The sequence below is a fragment of the Gallus gallus genome, chromosome 1, assembly GCF_016699485.2.
Source record: "Gallus gallus isolate bGalGal1 chromosome 1, bGalGal1.mat.broiler.GRCg7b, whole genome shotgun sequence".
NCBI lineage: Eukaryota > Metazoa > Chordata > Aves > Galliformes > Phasianidae > Gallus > Gallus gallus.
Window position 1 is genome coordinate 111,960,672 of NC_052532.1, and position 26,239 is coordinate 111,986,910.

The following is a 26,239-nucleotide window of genomic DNA, read 5'->3' on the forward strand; positions in this document are numbered from 1 at the left end:
TCGTTTCACACACTAGAACACTGAGCCAGTGGTAAGACACCAAAGTGCTTTGGTGTGTGGTATGACAAGCTCTAGGCTGCTGCACAGTGGAGCAGAGGGCAAGAACATGTATGGGATAAAGAGAAACAGCAAGCAGTTACATCAGCTTGGCTACTGTGGAGCTTTAGTCACCCCAAAGTTTATGGGAGGGGTAGCAGGAAAGCTTTTACTGCTTGTTGAGGCCAGGAGTCATTACTTGGTGACATGTAAGCATTCAATGAGATATCTGTTGCATATCTGACATAGGAAGACACTGCAGTTTTGTTTAAGAGAGATGGAAGTATTCTCCCGTGCAAGAAATAAATGAAAAATCTAAGGGGCAGAAACATCACTGGTTCTTTCTTATTGACTTACTTGCAAAAAATGAAGTCAATGAAAAAAAATGAAAAAAACCCTTGCTAAGTCACATGGGTTTTTTTGTTGACTGTAGTTATTGGTGAACAGTATCTCCATCTTTATCTCAACCTGAGAGCTTTCTTGATCTCTTCCCTTCATCTTGCTACTAGAGGACGAGTGAGCATGAGGTGAGAATTTAGTTGCTAACCAAGGCTAACCTACTACAAGACTAATGCCAATTTATTTGCAGAGCTGAAGCAGTTGGTACCAAGGTACTAGCATCTGTATTGTATATGCTTCAGAGAATGACCTTGTGGCCTGAATGACTGGAGTGCATCGAGCACATTTCTGAAGCACATAATTCAGTTAAGTTGGGTCTCATTTAAGTGGACACCAACTTCTCTGGGATGCGTACCAAAGGATAGTAGGTGCAATGACTTGGAGATGTGCTTCAGGAGTATGTTCCTGACCCAAAATAAAAATGGGATATGCTTATGGTTAACCAGCTCACAAACTGTGGTGTTGCTATCTGCAGTTTATAGCCATGGGAAGTTTTGAAATCTTCACTGAGTTACAGTGACGTTAATTGGTGGATTTTCATAGATGATTAAAACAGGAATAAATTCTCTGATTCAAAAAAAAAAACCTTTTAAAACTTAGTACTACCATATCTATTATACATAATCACATTCTCACTGTATAAAACATACAGAATTGTTTTAAGCAAGGAGTTTACTCACATAGTTAAACAAAGCACTAAAAATACGTAAAAACATTTCATGGTGTTGTCAGAGAAATTTTTAAAGCTTGTCCTTTGTCTCACCTTAAGATGTGTTTGACTAAAATTTGTTTATTAGTGAAAGATGATATTCAAAACATAAGGTATGCCATCATGGTACGTGCCACCTCACGTCCCTTAAAGCTGGCTTAAGCTCTTGGCAGATTCTTGAGGTGTCCTGAAACTTTTTTGGGTGTTAGGAGGAAGGCATGTTTTGACTCAGGATGAGCAGGAAAAATACTTAGAGGTTTAGAAAACTTCACAGGAAATAAACAGTATTTGATGTGATTATCAGAATGCTAAGTTACCGATAATGGGATTTTTCTTAGGCCATCTTAGGTCATGTGCTTGCATCCCAAACTTCTGCTTGGTTTTAGATTCTGTTCAGAACTGAACAAGTATCTGCAGGTTTTTGGGATTTCAGTTACCACTTGAGGAGCGTGTGGAGTTGAAATTTAACTCAGCATTTGATAAAGGACTGAGGAGATGATGATGGTGCAAACAATGAATGTATGCACCATTTCTGACTTCCTTCCTCTTTTTGCTTCTTACTTGTTTTAAGCATGGCATCTTTTTACAGTTGGGTCAGAGTCCAGATGGACCTCAGAATACATCACCCCTTTTCTGACTTGTGGCTTCTCTGTATCAATGTGGTATGTGTTGGTCTGTCTCTGTACCTAATTTTCTTCCTCTCTAATAGGTCCTTTGTTAAACAACTTCCTGCTGGTTTTAAAATAGGGCTTTGTTCTGCTCTTAGCCCCAAGCCCCTGTAGTCTTACCAAAGCCTTGTTCTGTGACCTCTGTTCATTTGCTTTCATGCTCAGAAATTGTATTTTCCACATTCTGCTTCTCCTTCCTCTGTTGCTGTTGCTCAGTCAGTAAGCAGTTGTTTCACTGGTGGAATATTACACAGATGAATGAGGTAAATTGCAGCATGTGTTATTTGCTTCCTCATAGATCTCCTTCCCGTGTAAATATATATAGACAGCACAATAAATTAATAGAGTAAACAACTAAAATAAACTGTTTCGAACACAATTTTTACCCATAAATAAAGCAGAATTTTCTGTTATTTCCTGTTGGATTTTCACTTTCTGTATAAAAATAGGAATCGGATACCATGGTGAAGTGTGGTACTGCTAACATCCTTAGACACTAAGACAAAATAAAATTGCCATATTTTCTGGCGATTATAGTCATTCACAGAATCACTGTTCTCTTAAACCATCCATCAGTTCTTTTACTTGTGCTTCTGCTTAGGAAAGACTGGATGTGTAATTCAGTGAAAGATGAGAAGAACCTCACTGTCTAGACAAGGAGCTGGTAATCGTTTAGTGTTAGATTCCTAAGAGTGATGGAAGGGAATCGTATAGAATGGTATTAGTAGTTCCTCTGCATAACTGTGATGTAAAAACTGAGGTATTGAGTATCTTTAGATAATGAAAGACTTGAAGACAGCTGCTTTCATAGATGATAGAATTTCACCTCTGTGTATGTGAATTTCTTTCTTGAAATACCATTTGCATCACTGAAACAGTTTCGTATCAAGAAACTGTATTTCCTATAGATATATTTGGAAGTGTTTCTCCAATAACAAAAAATTGTACGAAAAGTGAAAAGTAAAGTATCTGCTTCAGACTACAGACTGATATTTTCTTTTCTTCCACATTATCATCAAGACTTCATTTAAGATTTTGGTAATTTTCTAGAATACTGATGGTAAGTTAAAAGAAGAAATATTGTTTCAGGAAGATTAAATAATGCAGATATCAAATATTTTCATTAAAGAAGAAAGAAAATTAATTCCATGCTGTTTGTTGGGTTTTTTTCATTCTATAATAGAAAAAGGATTGATTTGTGCTCAGAGGACGTAAGGGTGTTGTTTGATCAAAAACAAAATCTCTCAAGCGTAGAGAGACATTACAATGGTTTCTGCTCTTTATTCTCCATTGTTTTTGCTTTTCTACCTCTTATTTACAACAGAGATGCAAGCTAGTGAATGTTGATTAAAATTTATGTCAGTGTAATTTCATACAGTGAGATTTTCTTTTTTAATCTTGAAAGGAGTGCAGGAAATTTAAATATAAGAAAACATATTTTTCAGTTTAACAGTAATCAGACTTAAGTACAAGTTGCAGGCTGTAGAGTCTCCATTCATGGAGGTGTGCAAAACCCAGCTGGACCAGGCCTTGCTTTAAGCAAAGGGATTGGACTTGAGATCTCCGAATTTTAATAGTTCTTACTGTAGTGTGTTGAAAGAACTTGTCTTATGTATTTGAAGTTCATTTTGTAGTGATACAGGGTATTTAGGATGAAAACAACATATATACACACAGGTGTGTATATACATGTATGTGTATATATACATACATGTATTTATGTGTATTTGAAGTGAACTTATTACAATACAGTTCTTCAGATTATGATCTAGATCTTTAATTAACTGGTCAAATCAGGAAAGATGATTAAGGTTTATTTATTTATTTTTTACCTTTTGAGATCTATGTGAGTTGTTTAACCATTCTGAAGGAGAACACTTAAATATAATCTCAAACGTGTTATTTGTAAAGATTAAATAATATATTATACATTTCAGAGTTGTATATCTTTCCAAATATTATATTCTGATTGCTAAATTTTCTTTTTTTTTTTATTTCATATCCAACAGCTTGAATATACAGCTAATATACTAATTTATTATCTTCCACAGATCTGAAGAGGGAAGCCAGTATTTGTCACATGCTGAAGCATCCTCATATTGTTGAACTGTTGGAGACATACAGCTCAGATGGAATGCTTTATATGGTTTTTGAGTTGTAAGTTTCTCTCTTTGCTTACTTTGTTGTCATTTACTAAATATAGTCCTTAAAGTATGTCTGCTTCCACCTGCTTGTTTTCCAGCTCAGAAGTACTGAGTGCTGTGAAAATAGTCTTTTCAGCCATATACAAGTGGTCACACAAACAAAAAAGAAACTGTCCAGGTGTCTGAGTGGGTAATACTAGTTTTCTCAGTGGCTTTTTAAGGACAGACCTGCTGTTCATTTCTGGCTGCCACATCCATAGGATGGTGCGCAAGACAATGAGTTAAAAGTGATTGCATGAAGGACAAAACTAGACGTGCGGAAGGCTAACTTGTGCATCTTCCATATTCAGTTTTCCTTCTCTTCTTTTACCTGCCAGCTCTTATTGTTCTGTTCCCCTTATATATATTATCAGTCTGTGGGCATACGGAATAATACCACCTCAATTTCTCTTCTTGCCTTCTGTTTTCTGATGCATTTGACCTTCATATGTTGGAGCAAACCACGTCATGCCCCGTGTGTTAGGTTGAATTGACATGTTCCCTAGATAAAGAATTTGACTTGAGATATGCACTTTAAGAATAATTTGCGCATGTTAGTTTTACTGCTGAGGTACAGAGGAAGTTAGGTGGTAAGAGCAAAAAATTGGTGTAAAGCTGAAAGTTGTTGCTTGAAAAATCTGCTATCTTTTTAGATAATGTTATAAACATATGATTTTTTGAAATAATTGTTTTTTCTTTCATCTCTATAAGTTCTGCTTCAGTACTGACTTTTTTATTTTATCACAAAACATGGACCAAGAGGCTTTCCTTATCCTATTATGAAATGATGTACACCTTGAGGAGACATCCTCTGACAATTAACAGGGTTTTAAAATGGAAAATAGGTTTTGTTTCTGTTTACCATGCCAGGAGCTTAGAAATATGAGATAAAAACTAATTATTTTTTAATGACAAACTTAATTTATGTTTGTATACATAAAAAGCAGGTCTGAACAATGAGAGTTACTACACCAATACTGTACCTGACTTCAGGCCACATGAAAGAAAGAAATATAAGTGGAAGTTATTTCAAGAACGATATTTTTTTTTGCATCTCATATGTGCTTGTCTTTCCTGAACACTACTAGGCATCAATCTTTTGTAACAAACAGTGGTAGAAAATGAGATAGTAGGAACACCTGTTCTAAAAATGTAGGAGGGAATGGAAGAGTTGTGGGCACAATGTGTGTTATGCTGGAGGGGTTGCTTTGGTAAAGTGATTTGGCAGAGGACTATGTTTTTAGTGAAGTAAGGCTGCATTGTCCAAATCTGATAGAGTGACATACTGTGTAATTATGACCATAATAACAAATTTGTAGTTAGAAAAAAAGCATCTGTGTATTTGTGCATGACTTATTTTTCCTCATACTGCTTCCTGTTCATTCTGCTGTTATTATAACAAGCTTAACTACTTTGCAGCTAAGTTCTGTCTAAGGTAATACGGTATATTTTATTGATGGCTAGTGATTCTGAAATGACAAAGAAGAGGATGACAGCATTGCACTACAGTGGAGACAGAAGCCCACCCAATGACAAATTGTGGACTGGCAGGTTCTTTGCACGAAAATTAATTCAGGGCCAGCACATGAACCGAATGCAATAATTAAACCTAAAACTTTGTGCCACCAGTTGCAATACATGATACATAGGTCAGCTACTGCTTCATGAAGGCTGCATGGAGTAGCTGCTAAAATGACCCTGAACATTTGTACGATCTATAGTTATGAAAAGGTTCAAGTTAAATAAGCAGACAAATAGTGTGTCTAATAAAAGTAAGAAATAGTACTGCTTGGGCAAAAAAAAAAAATACTATCTGTGCCCAATTTTTAAAACTTTTGTTAAAATAAGTGGATTTTAAAAAGTCATAATTCATAGGAGAATTGTAGAGTGTGAGCAGTAGCAATTACATTTAACAGAATAAAGGAAGTTTTAACAGCGTTCATACACAAATTCACGTGCTCTTTTGAACGGAGCCATCACATGTCACCAGTACGTCCCCATTAGCTGTTAGGTAAAACTGTAATAAATCACAAAGAAGCAGTTGACCATGATAGATGTGCAGAGTAAGAACCAGATGCTATCTCAAAAACCCTTACTATTAAAGTAAAATTATTAAAGTATGTATATGTTATTGCACATTAAAAGAGGGATAATGTGCCTGTGCCAGATTGTTTCCCAGACGCCCCTCTGTTGCTCCCCAGAAGGGCAGTGGACTCTCCTGTCTGATGAAGGAGGCTCTAGAGAGGCCTTACACCTAACACTTGGCTGGCTCTAGTCCTTCCCATACAATGCAAATTTCTTTCCCATTCTGCGGTGCTATTTGCTGACAGTTTTGTAGCAAGTGATGCACAATGAATCTCAAGTTAGCTCTGATCTTTTACCTAATACAATGTGTAGTCAATGGAAGTACATTAAACATTTTATAGCATCTAAAACCATGAAAGTAATCTTCAAGTTATGATTTATGAAATCGGGAGAATAGGAAATCTATTTTCTTTCATATTTTTCTAATATTGTAATATTCCAGTCAGTGCTGTCCCTGTCACATAATACCATTTGCTGTGTAGTTTGTGAACATGGTAGTAAACACTATTTGTATTTGGAATTTAAGTATTGCTTTGGCTTTTGTATTCTGTTGCTTATTAGTTTCTCTAATGACCATTGCTCTTTATCAACAAGAGTACTTTAAGAAGGGTGAGCTGCCTTCAATGTTTTTAAAACAATGAAAATACTCCATTTGAAGTGTCTGAAAACCATGTTCTAGATTTACAAATACAGTCTGCAGTTCAGTATACTCGGTGTATGTGAACTGATAGTATTTACCTTTCATACTGAAAAGCTCAGATGTAATATTCCAGAGTGAATTCCAGATATTTAATATCTGGTCATTTAGATGAGATGCTGGCACAGGTTGCCCAGATATGGGTTGGAAGCCTCATCCCTGAAGACTTTCAAGGCCAGACTAGACGGGTCTCTGAGCAATCTGATATAGATGATGTAGTCTCTGCTCATTGCAGGGAGGTTGGACTAGATGGCCTTTAAATGTCCCTTCCAACTCTAAGGATTGTATGATTCTATAATTTACATAATATTCTCTTACCACTGTGCATAGGTGTTGTGCTGTGCTTTTGATGGTGTATTCTAAGATTTGTCTCTTGGGACGTTAATCTCACTTAACTTTGCAGTTAGGCTGGATATATATTTACATACATATAACTATGCCGTTTCATTTAGCTAACGCATGTAAAAATGCTTGATTTTTAAAATCTCAAATTCATAAAAGCAGTAATTTTAAATGCTTACAGTTACTTGGGTTTATGATAAGCATATGCTAATGAGCATTTAAATTATGATTGCTAACATTGAATCATGCTGCTTTGTTGAAGCATTAAGAAAAAAATAAGACGGAACTTCTATCTATTCTGCTTTGTTACAGTACTGTGAAATAGAACAGCTTCTTAGCTTATGGAGTGAAAACTTGTTTTCATTATTTCACTTCACCCTGTTAGGATTGCTGTTCTAGTTTTACTTTTAAATGTAGTCTCACCTGTAGTCCTTCATCTTTTATACAGCTTTACTGTAACTTTATTTTTCCGTACTTTCATAATACATGATCTAGGATAAAAACAAGAATGTTAACTTGAATGTTAACTTTTAAAAGTTAAAAATAAAAATAAAGTTCTACATTTTTTCACGTCAAAATAGGTTTCTGAGATTACAGAAGGAAAAATAACGTTTCATGTGCTTCTAAATCTAAAGTTCAGGCCAAATGCTCAAAATACACTTAGAGAAGCCATTAATTTAGACATTCTCTAACTACGCCTGTCATAGCGTTAGTTGTTGAGCAGTTAAGTCTGAGGCATCTCTACACATGCAGGTTTTCCCTGTGGGCAGAAGAGGAGCCCAAATTGACTAACCACAATTTCAAATGCCTTAAGACAATCGAATTGCACAAAGTATTCTGGGCATCAAACTCTTTCACATAAAGACAGGTAATTTTTTGTCACTTAGTGATGTGGTGCACATTTTCAGTATATTGTAGCTTGGTTTCTTGTGAACACAAAGTTTAGTCATTTGCCTGGTCTGAGTATGCCATTTTGTTTTCTTCAGTGATGATCTTTGAAGTAGTTACTGATTACAGTCAAAGGAAGTGATGGGAGACTGTAAAGGTAGCTTAGGCTTGAAGAAAGCTATATCAGGTTTTCATTTCACCTTTCCTTGATATTTGTTGATGTCATTCATCTGATGGACAGAAGTTAACAGAAAACCAGAGTTCAACAGTTCTGATCCCATAACAATAGTCTGTGCAGGTTTTCCTGGTGACAAGACAAGCCTTAAACATTAGAGGTTACTTATCTTGGATGGATTTTTGGTTCTTTTCTAGTAAGTAACAAAATTTGGCAGAGAAACTGAAAATCTGGTGCATTGAGACACTGATGCATTGAAATTTTAGCATTTACTGTAACTTTAATTATTACAGGCTATTGATTTTTAAGTTGTATTATTTTAGCAAAAGCTTCAGACTACTCACTTCTAAGCAAGCTTAACTGATAGAAGTCATTATAAAATTTTGAAGCGTATCCTTGTATTTTCAAGAGTTTACATAAACCTGAAGTTATTCACACAGTGTTTCTGTAAAGTATTTTTGTCTGGCCCATGATACTGGCTGACATGGAGATTTTCACATGAGATTAAAGTCTGGATTAAAGATTTCAAGTGAAGTACAGTAATTCTTTTGTACTACCACCAACACGAAACCCAGCATTTCTTTAACAATGCGTATGTCCTTTCTTTTCTGCTGCTTAATCATCAGGTTTGACCATTACTATGAAAACACTGGTAGTAAATTGTTTCTAAGGATGCCTATTTAAAATTACTTAATCCTTTTAAGATCACCTTCTACACTATTATATATGAATTGAATGTAACTGAGTGAGTACTTTGTTATATGTCCTTTTTTTGTTATTCTTACTAGAGTAACTATAAATACATTTGTAGGCTATATGTTACTAGGTTGTCTGCAAATGCAAATCTGTCATACTTCAGTATTAAAATACAGAACTCTGGAGTATTCTATCTGCTCTTCAAAGCTTCAGAGCAGAGTTTGGCATTGAACATGATTCAGGAGTAAACTTGCTGGGCAGGCTGCAACTCTTTGGATTTGCGCAGCATAGTAGGAAGGCACTGTAGGTGTATACTAGCACTGATCAAAGCTATTGAAAGAAACATTCATCCAAACCATGTCTGAACCCTGTTAAAACTATGGAAAAATCAACAGTAAGGTATGGGAAATTGAGGGACATTGTTGGTACTGTTACCTGAAACAGTTCAGATGTGTTGTTCTGGGAAGATGTCTACTAGCTCACTGTTCAGAGCTGCTATATCTTTCCCTTTCAGTGTGAATACCAGAGATTGTCCAAGTTGGTTTACATAGCTTCCTGAGTGCCCTCTACTGGTACTGACTGATTCTCTTTCAGATTGTGCGTGCTGTAGTTTCATCACTTCACGAATATTTTCAGCATCTTCAGCTTCTATCTTCAATGTTTATCATTTTGTGTCTATTTTAATGGGTTTTAATTGAGATCAGTTTTTTATTTCATTTTACTGCTACAGTTTCCACATGCCTAATGCTGATATGCATTAAAATGCCTTAGTGTTTCCTGGATTTTCAGTTCATCAAATATCTCAGAAGCTTAATGTGTCACATATATCCTTCAGTTTCTGCAGCAAAAAAAGTGGTTTTGATATTGCTGAGTTGTTAGTCTGTTAATGGACTGAATTTTCTGTGGTGTTGTTTGTTTCATAACTGAGGCTGACTCCTGTCTTTGCAACCTCCTCTGCACATTTTCATAAGATTTTCAGATAAAATTCAACAACTCTGGGGTGATACAAGATCTATGTTTATATGAAGAAACATTTATTCATAAAATTAAGTTTGTCACTTTAAAACATTACCACTGATAGTCTGTAGCTGTTTTGAATATCACCATAGTTTAAATGAATTGAAAAAAATATACTGGGGAAGGGGGAGAGGAGGCGAAACTGCCACCTACAATTAAAAGCTGTAAATGAAGCATACTGGTATGTATTCATGGGAGGTGGAAATACACCAGGCTCAGTACTGGGGCCATTTCTATTTAACATGTTTATTAATGATCTTGATGAGGGGATTGAGTGCACCCTCAGTAAGTTTGCAGACGACACCAAGTTGAGAGGGAGTGTTGATCTGCCTGAGGGGAGAAGGGCACTACAGAGGGACCTGGATAGACTGGATTGGTGGACCAAGGTTATTTTTCCTTTAATTTTCACTTTGAACGTAACTATTTCCAAGAGTAATTAAATCTCTTATCACTGGTGACAGGATGAGGGGAAATGGCCTCAAGTTGCGCCAGGGTAAGTTTAGGTTGGATATGAGGAAAAACTTCTTCACAGAAAGGGTTGTTAAGCACGGGAATGGGCTCCCCAGGCAGGTGGTTGAGTCATCATCCCTGGATGTGTTTAAAAACCATTTGATTGTGGTGCTGAGGGACATGATTTAGCGGAGGATTGTTAGAGTTAGGGTAATATGGTTGGTTCATGGTTGGACTCGATGATCTTTAAGGTCTTTTGCAACCTGAGTGATTCTATGATTCTATGTGTTAAAAGACCATTCTGATTGTAAAGCACCTTGTTTAAAAGAAAAGTTAGTGTAAAGGAACAACAGTCTTGTCTGTTTAATGATCAGTAGTTCCTAGCACGTCAGAGAGACAGTAGTCTTCTGAAACGTTTTGCTGCTTCATGAAAATAACACCTCATAATTGCAGTTAATTGTACACTTCATATGCTTTGTAGTACAAGGCATTGCTCAGGTTTCAGTTTTATTTCCCATCTGGCTGGAATAAATTGTTGTAAGAAAGGGCTGACAAGGAGGTTGATGTGAGGTGTTTTTTTTGTCTGTGAGCTAAATATAGTTTTGCAGTATCGTTGAACCTGACCCTGTTACTGCTATATGATACTGTGCATAGCACTGCACACTATATTGTCTGAGTGATATTAGGTAGCTATGTACACACACAAGCTTTGTGAAATTCAGGAAGAAAGGAAGAAGTACTAGAGAGGAATATATTGATGTAGCGATGTGCAATCATTGTTTGGTAAACAGTTTGTGGAGTCCATTAGCTCAGAAGATGATATCACATGCTGAAATAACTGGCTAAGGAAATGCTTCTGCCTACTGAAAATGCCACCAGTCTGTATTGTAGTTAGTACTCTACTGCATGGGCCTATTTTGTGGGTGTATTTGGGAATGTAAGCTTCTGCATGCTATTTGCGTAGCGTGAACCATTGCGTTGCAGGTGTGTAACAGAGCAAAAGTACTGTTATGTTGGCATTCTGAAACAGCCTTGATAATGTGGCTTTCTAGATGCCTTATGAGTTCAGCTTTTTTTTTTTTTTTTTTTTTTTTTCCCCTCCTTGAGTCTTTGGTAGAGAGAAAAAAGGGAAGGTGTGAGAAGACTGAATTTTGAGTAGTGCTGTGTGGAGCTGGGAGCTGCAGTCAATGATCCTTATGGGTCCCTGTCCTTCAGAAACCTATGATTCTATGACTGAAAATGACCAATGTTACATTTTACATTCCTGCAATACCATGTTCAGTGTAAACTGCAGTACATGATTTGATTATTCACGTTAACTTTTCTTACTCTTCCTTTGCCCCATCAAGCAATGAACGTTCCAGGATATGCATCTGCTGTATGTTACTTACAGGAGAAGGAAAAGGAAGACTGTTACACTGCATCAAGCTGCTTTGGTTTTAGAGAAGTAGTCTGATTTTAGCCTAAGGACTGTAAAAATAATATACTTGAATCTACAATCATTACACTACTCAGTTTGGGAAGTTAGATCATCAGAAAGACTACAGGCAGTTGTCAGAGTTAGTAATATAGTATTTGTGTTGTCACATTTTCAAGTAACTTCATGGACGCTGTGAGGTGTTAATTATCTTGATTCTTAATTATCCGTACGGGAATGATAACTGGGAAGACTATACTACATTTCTGGAATATTTTTGATAGTCACCATTTAAAATACAGTTTGATTAAGAATTTATGTAAATACAGTCTTTGATTGGAGTTGCTCTCGTGATGCTTTTAGGAGTGCAGTAAACATACTCTAATGCTTTAATTGTTAACCTGCAGAGCCACCTTGTACAGAGCATCTCCCTTCCATCTCCTCTGCTTGTTCAGTGAGCAGTTTAAGCAATAGGAGAAATGTTTGGTTTTGCTAATAAAGTTTTGAGTGACCTGAGGGAAATGAAAAAATTAACCTGTGGCAAGCCGGATTGTATTAGATAACCTTTCAAATGCCATTTTATTTAATAATACACTGCACATATATCCAGAATTTTTTATGTAAGGTTTATATAAGTGGAATCAATTGATTTCTAAGCATTTTTGTGTAACTGATTATAGTTATATGTCTTAAGCACTTTTCCCTATTTCTACCTGCAGTATGGATGGAGCAGATCTGTGTTTTGAAATTGTGAAGAGAGCAGATGCTGGATTTGTGTACAGCGAGGCTGTAGCCAGGTATGTGTTCTAATTTTAATTAATCCCACAGGATGAATGGAAGAAAATGAACTATATTGTTGCAAATCAAATAGCTAAAAGTAGGAATACTATAAATAATTCTGTTTCCAAATCTGAATGTTTGTTACAATAACTAGCATAATAAAAGAATTTCAGAACATTTTGTCTTTAATAATTTTATATTTGGGTGAGAATATTGAATAAAGTAGTATTTTACATCCAATATCTAATTCTCCGTCTATGTCTTTTTATGGATCCTATGTTGGCATTTGGTGACTTGGCCTAACAGGTGTGACTTTTATTGGTTGTGCTAGTTGGACCCTTCTTTTTTATGATTTCATATGTAGTCAGTTCAACTTTTCACTTACCAGAGAAACTAATATCAAAATGAGTATAAAATTGTAGGACAGCAAAATCTCGTGTCCTAATGACATGAAAATTGAACTCAAAGCACATGGGATTCCGTATTTGCTTTTCTAGGCACTTCAGATTTTTAACATCTTAGAAACTGGAAAATGGTCTATTTAAACTTCCTGGTAGAGGCAGAGTCAGCTCTACATTTGGATCGTGAACTTTGTCCATTTGGTACTAGAAAGCCTCCAAGGACAGTTATTCCACTGCATCCCTGGACAACTTGTTCCAGTGTGACTGTAATGGTGTCCCTGTAACCACCTAGAATCTACTGGTTCAGTGTATGGCAGTTTAATGTATGACTACTGTGACTCAGTTAAGGACTTGGCTCCATCTTCTGCATACCTCCTCTTAGGTATGGAAAGACTATTACAAGGTTCTCCCCTAAGTTTTGCCTTCTCCAGAGTAAACATCTTGTTTCCTTCAGCCTCTTGTTGAGCTTGTGCTCCAACTTCCTATGCATTTTGATACCTGCTGAACTTAATCAAGTTTATCAGTCTAATGAATATTTCCCTTGAAGTGTTTATTATGCTTTTACTGAGTAAACTCAGCATGTGTGGGATTTGATAGGCTGACAGGGCACACTACTGACTCACTTGAATCCTCCTGTCATTCAAGACCCTTGACTCCCTTTCCAGCAATGCTGCAACTCAGCCAATACCGTTAGAGCCTGTATCCAGAATGTACCTTTGAAGTGGTTACTCAGTCCCAGTTGCAGGATGTTGTACGTGTCCTAGTTGAATTCTCTGAGCTTCCTGTTGGACCTTTCCTCTTGCTCATGTGCTTTTAAGGGCAGCTCTGCTCTCTGTATTTATTACACCTGCACTTTGGTGTCATTCAAAAACTTGGTGAGGATACATTCTGTTTCCTCAAGATCATTAGGGAATCACAGAATTGTAGGGGCTGGAAGGGATCTCTGGAGGCCAAATCCAACCCCCTTGCTAAGGCAGCTTCCCTTCAGCAAGTCACACAGGCACCCAGATGGGTCTTGAATATCTCCAAAGAAGGAAACTCCACAACCTATCTGGGCAGCCTGCTCCAGTGCTGCATCATTCTGACAGTGAAGGGATTCTTCCTTGGGTTTGTATGGAACTTCCTGTGTTCCAGTTTCTGCCTGTTGCCCCTGGTCCTGTTGTTGCTCACCACCAAAAAGAGTCCACCCTTTCCTAATTTTCCCTTGGCTTTAAACAGAATAATCTTCAAACTTTAGATTTTATTATTCATTAGACATAAACTCGTGGCTACTGAAGTTTTATCTACCAACTAAGCTGTATACGTATTATGTGGTTAGACTCTTTAAATGTAGTTGTATCTGCATAATAATTTTTTCCTGCAGGATTGCCATTTATCATGTCTTTGTTTTTACAGTCATTACATGAGACAGATACTGGAAGCTCTACGTTACTGTCATGATAATAATATAATTCACAGGGATGTGAAGGTAAGATATGGGATTTTTTTTCCATCACTGCATTAATACAAACTACTAAATGTTGGCATTTTCTCTACAGGAGAGAGAAGGAGGAGCTGTATAAACAGAAAACTATTTAATGAGTCTATGTTTACTTTTATTGTGTTGTCTGAGATTAAAGATTATCACTTATTCTGCCAGTATAGAACATTTAGGAAGTCTTTGTTCATATGCATTTCATTGCAATTACTTTGAAAGTCATTTTTATTTCTGCTTCCTGAATATTCATATGTAATGTGTTTGCGTTTATTTTCTTGTTAGGAAAACCTGTGTATAAATTAATTGCATAAATTAAACAGGAATTTGTGGATTAATTATATCATTTTGACAGCACAGTGAAGCTATCAAATCATCTAGACCAAAATTCTAGAGATAAGTGCATCCTTAAATGCTGGAATACTGGTAGTACTACCTACTTTTTGCAAACAGCCTTGAATATTTATTATTAGGTGAACAAGTTTTGGGGGAGAAATGCAGGCTCTAAGAGTACTTTAAGATGCTTACGACTTTAGGAACGTTTTAAAAACAGTGTATATACATTCTGTTTTTGAGCTAGCAAATTATGTGACATTTATGTGATTATTTGTGGAATTAATTTATCTCAGAGCATTATAGTGTAAGTAATTGGGAGTTTAAGCCTAAGAATTTTGGTTTGTTTTTCTTCAATTTGAATGCATGTTATTTGTTCATTCTGCTGTCTAAAATAGCTTTTCCAACTTCTCTAAGAGTTTGCTTTTATCCAAGCTGTGTCAAGTGCTGTAAGAGTTAATGAAAATGGTAATGAGCGCTGATAGTGCAGTTTGAGAAGTGAGTTCTAGTGATAAATCAGACTGGGAGGTGGTGAGCTGTTCTTCAGACTTCTACAGGGTGATTTGTTAGGGAAGAGAGTGTGGACACTGAACTGAAGGTTTTCTTTCCAGCAGACATTTGATCTTGCATACACAGACATTGCAGACCTTTCGCCAGTCTCTTTATCCTTTCCAATGGAAATTATTCCATTTAATAGGGTTTTCTTTTTTTTTTCTTCTTTTTCCATAAGTTTGATATTGTGAAAGTCATTTCTTACAGCAAATTCTCAAGATGCCCTCTTAATCGCTGATAGGATTTCTGATCTTGTTCCACTGCAAAGGTTCTGAATGCTTTTAATTATTTGGTTATGATACCATGTGAGAATTTGAGAATGAACACTATGGTTATGTGGCTTTGTCTTCCTGAGAGCTGCATTTCTTGTTATTGGACTATGTCCTTGAACAAAAGCATATTTCAGTTTCAAGGGCCTTATTCCTCAGAAAAAGGTAGATATATCTTTACAGCTTATCCAGTCTTTGAAAACTTTAAAACCACCATCTTTATTAAATGCCATCCTTAGAAATAAAACTATTCAATTACTTGAGTAAGAATTCTTTAGTCTGTTGTCTGAAGTATGCTAAACCATGCTAAACAGTGTTAAATCTTGACAAAAGCTGAGCAGAAATATTTTAACTGTAAAGCTTGTGTGAAGAATATTAAGTTAACTGCAGCATCTCAGCTCTAGATGTCACTGTAGGCAGTGTTTTGAAAGGAAGTAGGGTAAATGAACGATTTCTGAATTATCTGAATGAATTGAAGTGAAATAATAAAAATCTGTAAGGTTGATACAGTCATTCTATGATTGTAGGATTCTGCATTTTTTCCTCTTAAGTTTTCTGTGTTATTTTAAACTGCAGAATGTTTGATCTTGATCTGATTCACAGGAAAATGTGCACCTTTTGGTCCCTCTTAGAATTAGGTGTCTTGTAGGCGTTTTTGTGCTCATTTGGCTCTCAACTGATAAGGACAAGTCAGATTAGGAATACTTCAGTCTGTTGTTGTCTGATGCCAGAAACTTCATCTGTCATCCTTAAGCAACAAGATGAACCAAAGCTGGCTGCAGCCTATGATAAACTTACGTGTGTTCCAGCTTCATCTCCCATGCCAGAATCAAAACATGAAACCTTTCACAAGATGGCTTAATTTCCTTCCTCTTGCAATAAAAGACATTTCTTGAGTTTCTTTATCTTTTGTCCCTAACATTACATAACGTTTTTTTAATCTCTGACCTTTGCCTTATACTTTGGTTAATGTGGTTCTGCTGCTGGGTGCTGCATTTTCAGAAGCAGATTTGCTGAGAAGGGCTGCTTGCTGAGAATTTAGATTGCTTGGCCTGCCACAGAGCTCAACAGCTACATAGTGGATACCTTCTGATTAGGAAGTTCATATGTTCCAGTTACTTGCCCAGCCATACAGAAAACCTGCACCTTCTGATTGATGAGCTAGCCATCCTGCAGCATATTTTGAGGGGGTTAACCTGGGAGGAGGTAGACATTTGTTGTGCATGTTTGCCCTAGGATTTTATGTTCCTGCAATAGAAATCAAGTATTTAGTTTTTGATTGTATAATTCACAATTCACCTGATAACTTCAGAGTTAACACCAGGATGACTAAACAGCACAAGAAGTTTAGCACATGAGCTGTGTTTCACTGAAGTATTCATTTCTTTACCTTTTCCTCTCGCCTTTCTGTTTTGGGAGATTTTTCGTCCGTGAACTATTCCATCAAATGCTGAACCAACATACTACTTGATTTGCAGATTCTCAAATTGCCCATACTGCACAAAAGCTTTTCTACTGTTTAATATAGAATAAACCAACTAATGCAATTCAGAAGTGCAAAGGAGATGTCACCTTAAACAGGTTCTATAGGAAAATAATAAAAGGTATGTATTATTTTGGGATACTAAGTAGAACTGGTGAAATTGGGTTTTACTACAAACTTATGTTTAATCAGTAGTTCCCAAAATTTCATCCATTTTCTTACCTTTTTGGAAACTGCAGCACTAAGGAACCAAGTGGTCTAGAAAAGCAGAGTAATAATTACTTAAGCCTATACTATCACCAAAAATTCAGTGTTGAAGTTTACATCCTTAGACACCTTGCTGTGGTGAGATCCCCTGCGCGTAAGGAAGGACAGAAGTTGTGGGTTTCTTATTTTGGGCCTGTGCAGAAACAAAAGCACGTTGACGGTAAACTGTTGCTACGCAAATGTCTGCTGCTACTGATCTTAACACAGTACTCTGAGCAAATTTAAATTGTTTGGTTCAGTCATGGTTTAGGTGTCTTGTCCTTGGTTTTTGCACAGTATGATGCACACCCACACAAACCAGACTTCATGCTCAAGAGCTCTTTCCTTCAGCATTTTGCAGAGTTAGACTCTGAAGCTGCCCACTTAAGGTTTTTCCATAGGTCATTTGCTAAAAATCACAAGAGAATTCTGTCAGATAAGCAAATGGTGGATTCTGTTCTCACAAGTAGCACTGTATTAAATAAAATACTATGTTCCTGTGATTTTCTGTCTTTTTCACTTACCTCTTTATTGAACTTCTGCAGAATACAAAGCAGGTGTTAAATGATATGAAGTCTTGGGGTGCCTCTTTCAGGAGGCCAAATATTTCGTGTCTAACACCATATGCTACTTTTGGGTCAATTTAGAGTTCATGTAATGGAACTCAGTAGTAGGGTCGGAAAGACAGAATTGCTTGCTACATTTTATTGTGCAGTTTGAGGCAAGTGGTTGAACTTCTTAAAAAAAAATGAACTTCTAAAAAAAATAGCTAGTATTCTGTAATACTTTCTGCATTCATTGGACAACTCCCCTTGATCTCATTTGGGAGAATAGGGAAAAGACCATACTGCAAAAATAAATTCAAAACCACTCCTGTTTTGCACTCCTTTCATACTGTTCATGGTCCTTAAATGTTTATTTTGAGTATAAGTTGTATACCAGTAGATGATAACCATTTATGCCTACCTAAGTAAAGCATGGAATTTACCTCACAGAGTTAAACTAGGAATGTGGATATTCTATGGTGTTTGTTTTTGTTTTGTTTTTTTTTAATTTATGTTAAATAGTATCAGAGGTTAAAAATAAGTGCATGTATGCATTTCATCCTGTTTTCCCTCTCTTCCTGTACATTCAGATATCCTACAATTTTGTATGACTCATGTTTTAATCACTCTCCTGCAAGTCGTCTGGGTTTAAACACTTATGAAGGAGGTACCTTCTGGAGTACCATGTGTTAATTTAAATTTGAAGTGGTATAATCATGTAACACTTTTGGGTGATTACATGTTGGACTTTGGTGCTGAGCTGCCTTCCAGGTTAAACAGCTAGTCGCTCACAGTGGGATGGGAGAGAGAATTCGAAAAGGTAGAAGTGCAAGAAATGCTGAGTTGAGATATGGACAGTTTAATAACGGAGAGGAATAATAATAATACAAGAGGTGATGCACAGTGCAGTTGCTCACCAACAGCTAGCCAATGCTTAGCCAGTACCAGAGCCTTCCTTCTTCCCTAAGCCTTTGACACATGATATATCCATGCTAAAAAAAAAAAATTCTATGCTTTTCCTTTCTTTTTTTGTAAAGAAAGCCCAGAAAACCTGGGAATAACGGTGACAGATGAGAACTATGTCCTCAGTCTCACACTAGTTTCTGCCATCTTCCTAGATCAGTCAGAAAGAAAACACTGTCCACCCATCAAACATAAATGTATTTTACTTTACATGGGGTCAAGTGGCAATGCACAGTTCATTGTACGAATTACATGAATTCATTTATTATGGCTGCTGTTGATTTAAAAGCAAGACTGTGTTAAAAAAAATACAAGTAATGTATTTTTTACCATTTTATTTAAATATTTCCCATTTCAAATAAAAGTCTCATTATAGCAAGTCAAAATGAGCTGACCATTAGTAATATTCTACTAACATCTTTCCATATTACTTCACATTGGTGGGATCTCTTCAGTGAAAATATCAGCTCTGCGTTGGTGGTGGTCAGGTATGGATTTTTTAAACAGACTATATAGACTTTTCTTAAATGTTTTATCTATCAGAAGGGTCATAACTGGATCTATACTGCTCCTAGAAACACACAGACAAGTAAGGAAGTTTTTAATTTCTACTAGATAGTTTATCCTTGAGCAGTCTTCTTCTGGAAGCAGTACATAAAATATGGGTTTGAAAATATGATACGGAAGAAAGCAGACAGTTAAAATTATCTGGATGACAAGAATGTTTCTTTTCACTGTTCTATAAATCATATGGTTTTGTCCAAAGTGGGTGTTTTTTTGTATTTTACTCAGGTGTCTGGTGAGGGAATAGTATGATAACAAAACTGTTAGAAAAAATAGAAAGAAACAAGCAGTAGCAAACGAAGCTGCAGTCTTTGCAGTAAATTCACCAATTTCTACCTTCGTGTTATAACACGTGTGAAATATTTGCTCCCTCCTTGCCTGAGCATCAAATGCTATAGCTGTTATTGTTGCGCACAACACAATAAGCCATATAAAGATACAGAAATATTTAGCGAACTTTGGCTGACGAAACTTTTGAAGTCCACGTTTGTACAAGCTTTTTGTAACTGCTGGGGAGTGTCGTGCATTGTTATTTTTCTTCAGTGTTGCATACTGACTTAAAGCAATCGTACATAAAATCGTAATTGTAACGTACATGCAGACATGCATAACGGTAGTTCCAAGGTGATACGCTGCTCTGCATACATCAGAGCTGTATGTCCATTCGTGCCCTTTTGCAAAATAGCCAGCCAGAAAAGGCATAGTGCTACATACAAGTAAATTAGCAGTGACGAGATTTACAAGATAAATATATTGTGTTCTTTTCGTGGATGCTTGTCTTGAAAACACCCAGGCAGTGAGAATGTTTCCAAAACTTCCAGTAATAAATAGGAGGGAGTAGATGACTGGTAGAGCTACAGTAGTAGCTATCGATGGATGAAGAACACATGTTGAATTTCTCATTTATGCCAAATCTTCTTGAATAGATGGTGAGAGCTGAAACACAATTAAAGGAATTATTCTTCAGTAATGTTCATCTAATGTCTCTTTTTCTTTCCTCTTATTTTAACTGTTACTTTTTCTCCCCTGCTTTTCATTGTTACCAATTCGTAATTGTTCTCTGGGGTTATCATTTTCAGCTTGCATGAGGTTACTGTTTGGATGTTCTTTGACAGATTTTTGGAAATATAAAAGTGAAGCTGACTTTTGTTTAAAAAAAAAAAAAAAGGATTTAATGTGCTTATAATCTAATAAAATAAATGAGGAAACAGAAAGTTGAAGCTAAGGTCTGGTAGTAACTTCTGTGGTCTTGTGTGATTTCTCAGTCTTCTAGAACGCTTGTAACCTACTTTGGAAACAACTTTGGACTATTCCAAGTTAAATAAGCAAAATAAATACAAAGCATTTTGGTATTTGAAGAAATGCACAGGAGTATCTTATGGCTGCATTTAAGTAAGAATTAAACTGTACATGATTCTGGAAGCTAGTTGGATGAATTTATTTATTTATTTGCTGATAGTATCTAATTTACTTTCTTAGGGCTCTAATCTTAAGTATACATTATGCATAAATGATGTAGTCATGAGCATGTGAAATGATTGCTGAAAACTGTGATACATTTCCAAGTTCAGTTTTCAGTTTAGTCTGTATTTCCAGACTGTAAGCAAGAAATCAATTCTAGTTGGTGTTTAAAGCTCTGTAAAATGACTGCATGTAAAAATGAGTCTTTGACTTACTAACCTATGGTGAAGAGAGATTATCATGTTGTATAAATAAAAGTTTAGTAAAGTGCAACTTAGCTTTTACTCCTTATAAAACCACATGGAAAAAAAAAACAGATTTCAAATTCACAGATCGATAAAAAATTTTTGAAACAGCCATAAGCAAATGAATTCAAATGCCAAAAAGGATTCTTTGTAACTATAATAAAATGCACAGGCACCAAATTGATTACATTATAAAAAATGGTAAAAGTTATATTTAAAAATATGCTATAAGCCATGACTGCCAACTTGCAGATTAAACCAACTTTTTTGTAGTTGTTGAATCTCTACCTAAGTCCCATATAGATTGTTGAACTAAAATATGCTAAATTATTTTATTACAGTGAGTTACATTCACAAAGTAATGTTTGGACTCAATCCTTTGGACATCTAATGATCATTTTTGTGTGAATGTTTGGTATCAAAGAAGTAGCACTTTTAAACTTACCTATGCAAGTTGCAGGCGTCTTCCTTTGGAGAGGGAATTTTTGTCCAATGTCCTTTTTATCTCTACACCGATGCAGTAAAAAGGATGATATTTAAATCTGGAAAATACAGTTAAGAAAAATGTCTTTGTGGCATTAGTAGGTTTTCAGAATGTGCCCTTTTTTCTTTTACAGTGTCAAAAGGCAGCTAGTCACTTAAAGTTCAAACCAAAAGATGTTTTCTGCGCAGAAAGTCTTCAAAATTAGGCCAGGATATAACTCCATTAGAGAATTTAAAAGAATGCAAGGTAAACGTGGAAGAATGCTTCTACCAGTCCTTTGGCCATGTAATTATTTCACAGAAATACTTAAAATACTTGTAGGGCGTGGAGCTCTTGTTACTATCATGCTCTTTGAGACTGCCCACTTCCCAGAATGGAAAAAAAGAAGTTTGCATTTTGTGTGTGTGAACTTTCACTGCAGTTTAATTGTTCTTCAGATCCAAGAATTTTGACAGAGCTGTTCTTGAGCTCCACATGCAATAATGATAATAACGTATCCGTGTCTGTCCTCCTCTCAGTGACCAAATGAACACATCACGTATGTCCAGTCAGATGATGCATTTTGTGGAAGCAGTTTATAGTTGATGCATTCTAAGCTTGCTAATCGTTCAGGGGAAACTGACTTGGCTTGTTTCCAAGAAATAGGGTGTTTAATAAAGTTATCCAGAAGGCTGATAGCCAGGACAGTTTCCTTCCTCCAGAAGAAAAGTTTGATCGCAGATCAGTCAAACTCTGCTTAGGTCTGCAGAACATAAAACTTCTGAATTTACTTCTGTGTGATACATCTGTGGTTGTCAGAGAGAGCTTTTCAGAAGCAGCAAGTTCCTCTATGAGAACAGAGGAGGTACCATAACCTATGCACTTTTAGTGTTGTTATGTTTTGCTTTGCATTTAAGGACTCGCAGTGAGAATACACTTTAGGGATCTACAATGGATTTAATTGTTCAGTCTCATTATTGATTTTATTGATGTTGCTGTAAAATGATAGACATGTATTCTGCCCACCTTTTTAGGTTAGACGATTCATGTCGTTTACAAGTAAACTTAAGTGAGGGAAGCTTGCTTGGAATATTAGTAATTAGTTTGTAGTGCTGTGATTCCTTTACATGCATTTTAATTTTTGTTCTGTGTTAAGCTTTACCTTCTTTTTCTTCTTTTTTTATGTTTGAATAAATAACTATATTAGAATCTGTTCTAATAAGATGCTTATAGTAATTAAATGTCTAATACTCTCTTACAAAGTGTTAGAAATCCGTGTTTCTATGTTGTTCCATCCAATTTTAGACACAAGAATGCATATCCTGAAAATTTGCTAAGTGGAGACAATGGTTTTATGCTAAAAAAATGCTGTGAGCAATTTCAGTTAGGAGGGGTGTGGGTTTCTTTGTTGTTATTCAATTGGTTATTACCTGTAGCCTGTTGTATTTGTAGTTCAATTACCATAATTCTTGCTATGTGAGGAAATTATGCTACCTTTTTTCTGAATTACTGTATAATGGATTAGTGTACTGAATTATAATCTATCAAACTTCATTTTGCAACTGATTAGTGAGATGGGCAACAGATGAATGGGATATTATGAGTAAACAAAATAAATAAATAAATAAATAAATGTCATTGGTTCCAAGAACCTTCACTATTCTTGTAGTACACTATTTCCATTTGCCTGACCTACAAGTGGCTTATTTTATCTAATATATATTTGATGATACTCAAACAGTACACATGCATCTCTTAGGCAATCCACTCTTAAGTTCTTCATAACGATCTGTATGTATTCTCTTCACCTCAGTTATTTATATTTTTAGCCCTCTTAAACCATGATTACTTATACTTGTTACTAGATTTTATATACCAACAAGCCGTGTGTGCTGCCTTTTGTCACTGTATGCAGACAACCTATTTTGTGGCTCAAAATCACAAAGACAAGGAAGTTCTCAGTGGGGAAGCTATTTCACTTAGCCATTTATAACTCATACCTAACGATATTATGTAGTACAGCCATAGGCAACAGTGATACACACAAAAACAGCCTGGCTACTGCCTCTCCTCTCCACCTGCTTGAGATGACAGACAACAACCCAGTTAACCTTGTATCATGCCTGTCTCAACTTGTGTGAATATCTGGGCTGTTCCTGTCAGGCAATAGAGTGTATTGCGGATTGGCAGCAGCTGCTCCTTGCAGGATGGAAGAGGGCAGCAGTCCATTTACCTGTGGCTCCCATGGCAGTCCTGATTCTCTGTGCCATGTAAGACCCAGGAGATGCACTCAGCCTCTGTTGCTTGATGGAAGAACGGCAACTTTTAGGATAGGGCATACAAAAGTGGATGCCCCTAGATAGGGCCACTATGGATGCTAAGGATGAACTATACTAAATAAATGTGTAACGTGTCAAATACGCATCAACCTTTAACATGACCTTTAATTTCCAGTACTTAGAATTTGATCTACTACATAGGTGTCCAATGTGCTATTCTAATATTTTTGTAGCCCTCTTTTTACTGTTCAAGTAAAAATACAAAAAGAATAAGCAAAGTTTTGTTGATTATGTATGTGAAGTATATTACATATATTATGTGCAGCCCCATATACTTTCTCTTCACTCGGTGCGGCCGGCAAGCCAAAAAATTAGATATTCCTGATTGTATGGTATTTAATACCAGGATAAGTCTCTAAAATGCATTAACTACTGCAAATGTGCAATTCATGTCTTTTTTTTTTTTTTTTAAGAAAGAAGTTTACCGTGTAGCTTAGTCAGAACTTTCATTTCAATTCCAGTTTTTTTGCTTAATCATTAAAATTGAAAGCTCGTTGGCTGTACGAAGTTTTAAGAGAGATGCAGTACATGGTATTCATTTTCAGTTGGATGTCTAGATACGGAAGAGTTGTTGCAGGTGAAGTCTCTGGTGACTGGAAAAAGGGAAACATCACTCCCATTTTTACAAAGGGTAGAAAAGACGACCTGGAGCCTCTAGTCATCTAGTGAGCCTCAATGTCTCCTACCTGGACTTCTGCAAGACCTTTGACAGGGTCCCACACCATATCCTTATCTCTAAATTGCAAAGATAGTCATTTGAAGAGTGGATTATTCAGTGGATAAATAATTGGTTGGATGGTTGCAGCAAGAGAATTGTGGTCAACAGATTTATGTCCAAGTGGAGGCCAGTGATGAATTGTGTCCCCCAGGGGTCTGCCTTGAGACCTGTGCTCTTCAACATCTTTATCAACAATCTAGGCAGTGGGATTGAGTGCACACTGAGCAAGATTGCAGATGACACCAAGCTGGGTGGTGTAGTTCACAACAGAAGGAAGGGATGCTATGCAGAGAGATCTGGACAAGCTTAAAACGTGGGCCCACGTTGAACTGAATGAGGTTTAACTAGTCCAAGTGCAGGGCGCTGCACCTTAGTCTGAGCAATCCCAGATATGTGTACAGACTGGAGGAAGAAGTCACTGAGAGCAATCCTGCAGAAAAGGACTCAGGGATCCTGGAGAACGAAAACCTGGGCATGAGCCAGCAATGTGCTCTTGCAGCCCCCAAGGTGAACTGTTACCTATGCTGCATCACAAGAGGAGTGGCCAGCAGGGACAGGGGGGGAGGTGATTGTCCCCCTCTGTTCTGCCCTCATGAGGTCCCACCTGGAGTGAAGCATCCAGGCCTGGGGCCCCCAGCACAAGAAGGATGTGAAGCTGTTGGAGTAGGTACAGAGGAGGGCACAAAGATGATTGGAGGGCTGGAGCACCTAAGCTGCAAAGAAAGACTGAGGAAGCTGGCCCTGCTCAGCCTGGAGAAGGCTCTGGGGAGACCTCATTGTGGCCTTTTAGTACTTAAAGGGAGCTTATAAAAAAGATGGAGACTGACTTTTTTTTTACCGGGTTTGAGAGTGATAGAGGAGGAACACTTTTAAACTAAAGGAGGTAGATTTAGATGTTAGGAGGGAATTCTTTACTCAGAGCATGGTGAGGTACAGGCTGCCCAGAGAAGCTGTGGATGCTCCATCCCTGCAGGCATTCAAGACCAGTATGGTGGAGCCCTGGGCAACCTGATCTGGAGGAGCGGCACTAAGTGATCTTCAAGGTCCCTGCCAGCCCAAGCCATTCTATGATTTTGTCTGCCTGTTCATAACTTCTCCTTGCAGGCATGGCCTAGTGTTTCCCAGCTCCTTTCCTGAATTAATATGATCAGGATTTTAGCTGCAAGTCAGTATATGTGTTTATGAGAGCAGCTCTGAAAATAATGTCTCTTATTGTGTTAGTCCACGAAGTCAGAGGCAAATGTTAGTCGTATAGCAGTAGAGGTTGACCCTTCCTGCCAATATCCCATTCCATTTTGTTGCCATGTGGCAAATGACAGCAGAGGAGCAGTCTGACACGTGGCATCTGACCTGGAAGTGCATATGAAGCAAAGGTGTGTCACTGAATTCCTCTATGCCAATAAAATTGTACCCATTGACATGCTTGCTGAATATTTATGGAGGCCAAACTCTAAATGTGAGCAGAGTGAGACAGTGGGTTGGTGCTTTTCAGCGGTTCAGATGTGAGAAATCCAATCACATTCTTGACAGCCGTGCTGATTTTTTCAAGCACGATATTCAGGGTCTTGTTCATTGCTGGCAAAAATGCACAGCTAATGGTTATAACTATTTTGAAAAATAGTGTTTCATAGCTGAGATTTT

The 26,239-nt window shown here is 36.8% G+C and overlaps 2 protein-coding genes across 12 annotated transcripts in view; one reads left to right on the forward strand and one right to left on the reverse strand.

The window, feature by feature from the left end:
* The window catches only part of CASK (calcium/calmodulin dependent serine protein kinase), a 195,396-nt gene that overhangs the window by 73,939 nt on the left and 95,218 nt on the right, over nucleotides 1–26,239 (forward strand). For all 11 annotated transcript variants that reach the window (XM_015301649.4, XM_015301645.4, XM_025145956.3 and 8 more), the window contains exons 3-5: nucleotides 3,864–3,969; nucleotides 12,482–12,559; nucleotides 14,339–14,411. In XM_015301649.4, the coding sequence (XP_015157135.1) occupies nucleotides 3,864–3,969; nucleotides 12,482–12,559; nucleotides 14,339–14,411 (257 nt within the window). The remainder of the gene's footprint in view (nucleotides 1–3,863; nucleotides 3,970–12,481; nucleotides 12,560–14,338; nucleotides 14,412–26,239) is intronic.
* Nucleotides 18,992–21,845, reverse strand: GPR82 (G protein-coupled receptor 82). The gene is made up of 2 exons (XM_004934603.5): nucleotides 21,524–21,845; nucleotides 18,992–20,308 (listed from the first exon to the last, which is right to left on the reverse strand). Exon 2 carries the CDS (start codon nucleotides 20,273–20,275, stop codon nucleotides 19,241–19,243), a length of 1,035 nt encoding a protein of 344 aa, XP_004934660.1. The 5' UTR covers nucleotides 20,276–20,308; nucleotides 21,524–21,845; the 3' UTR covers nucleotides 18,992–19,240.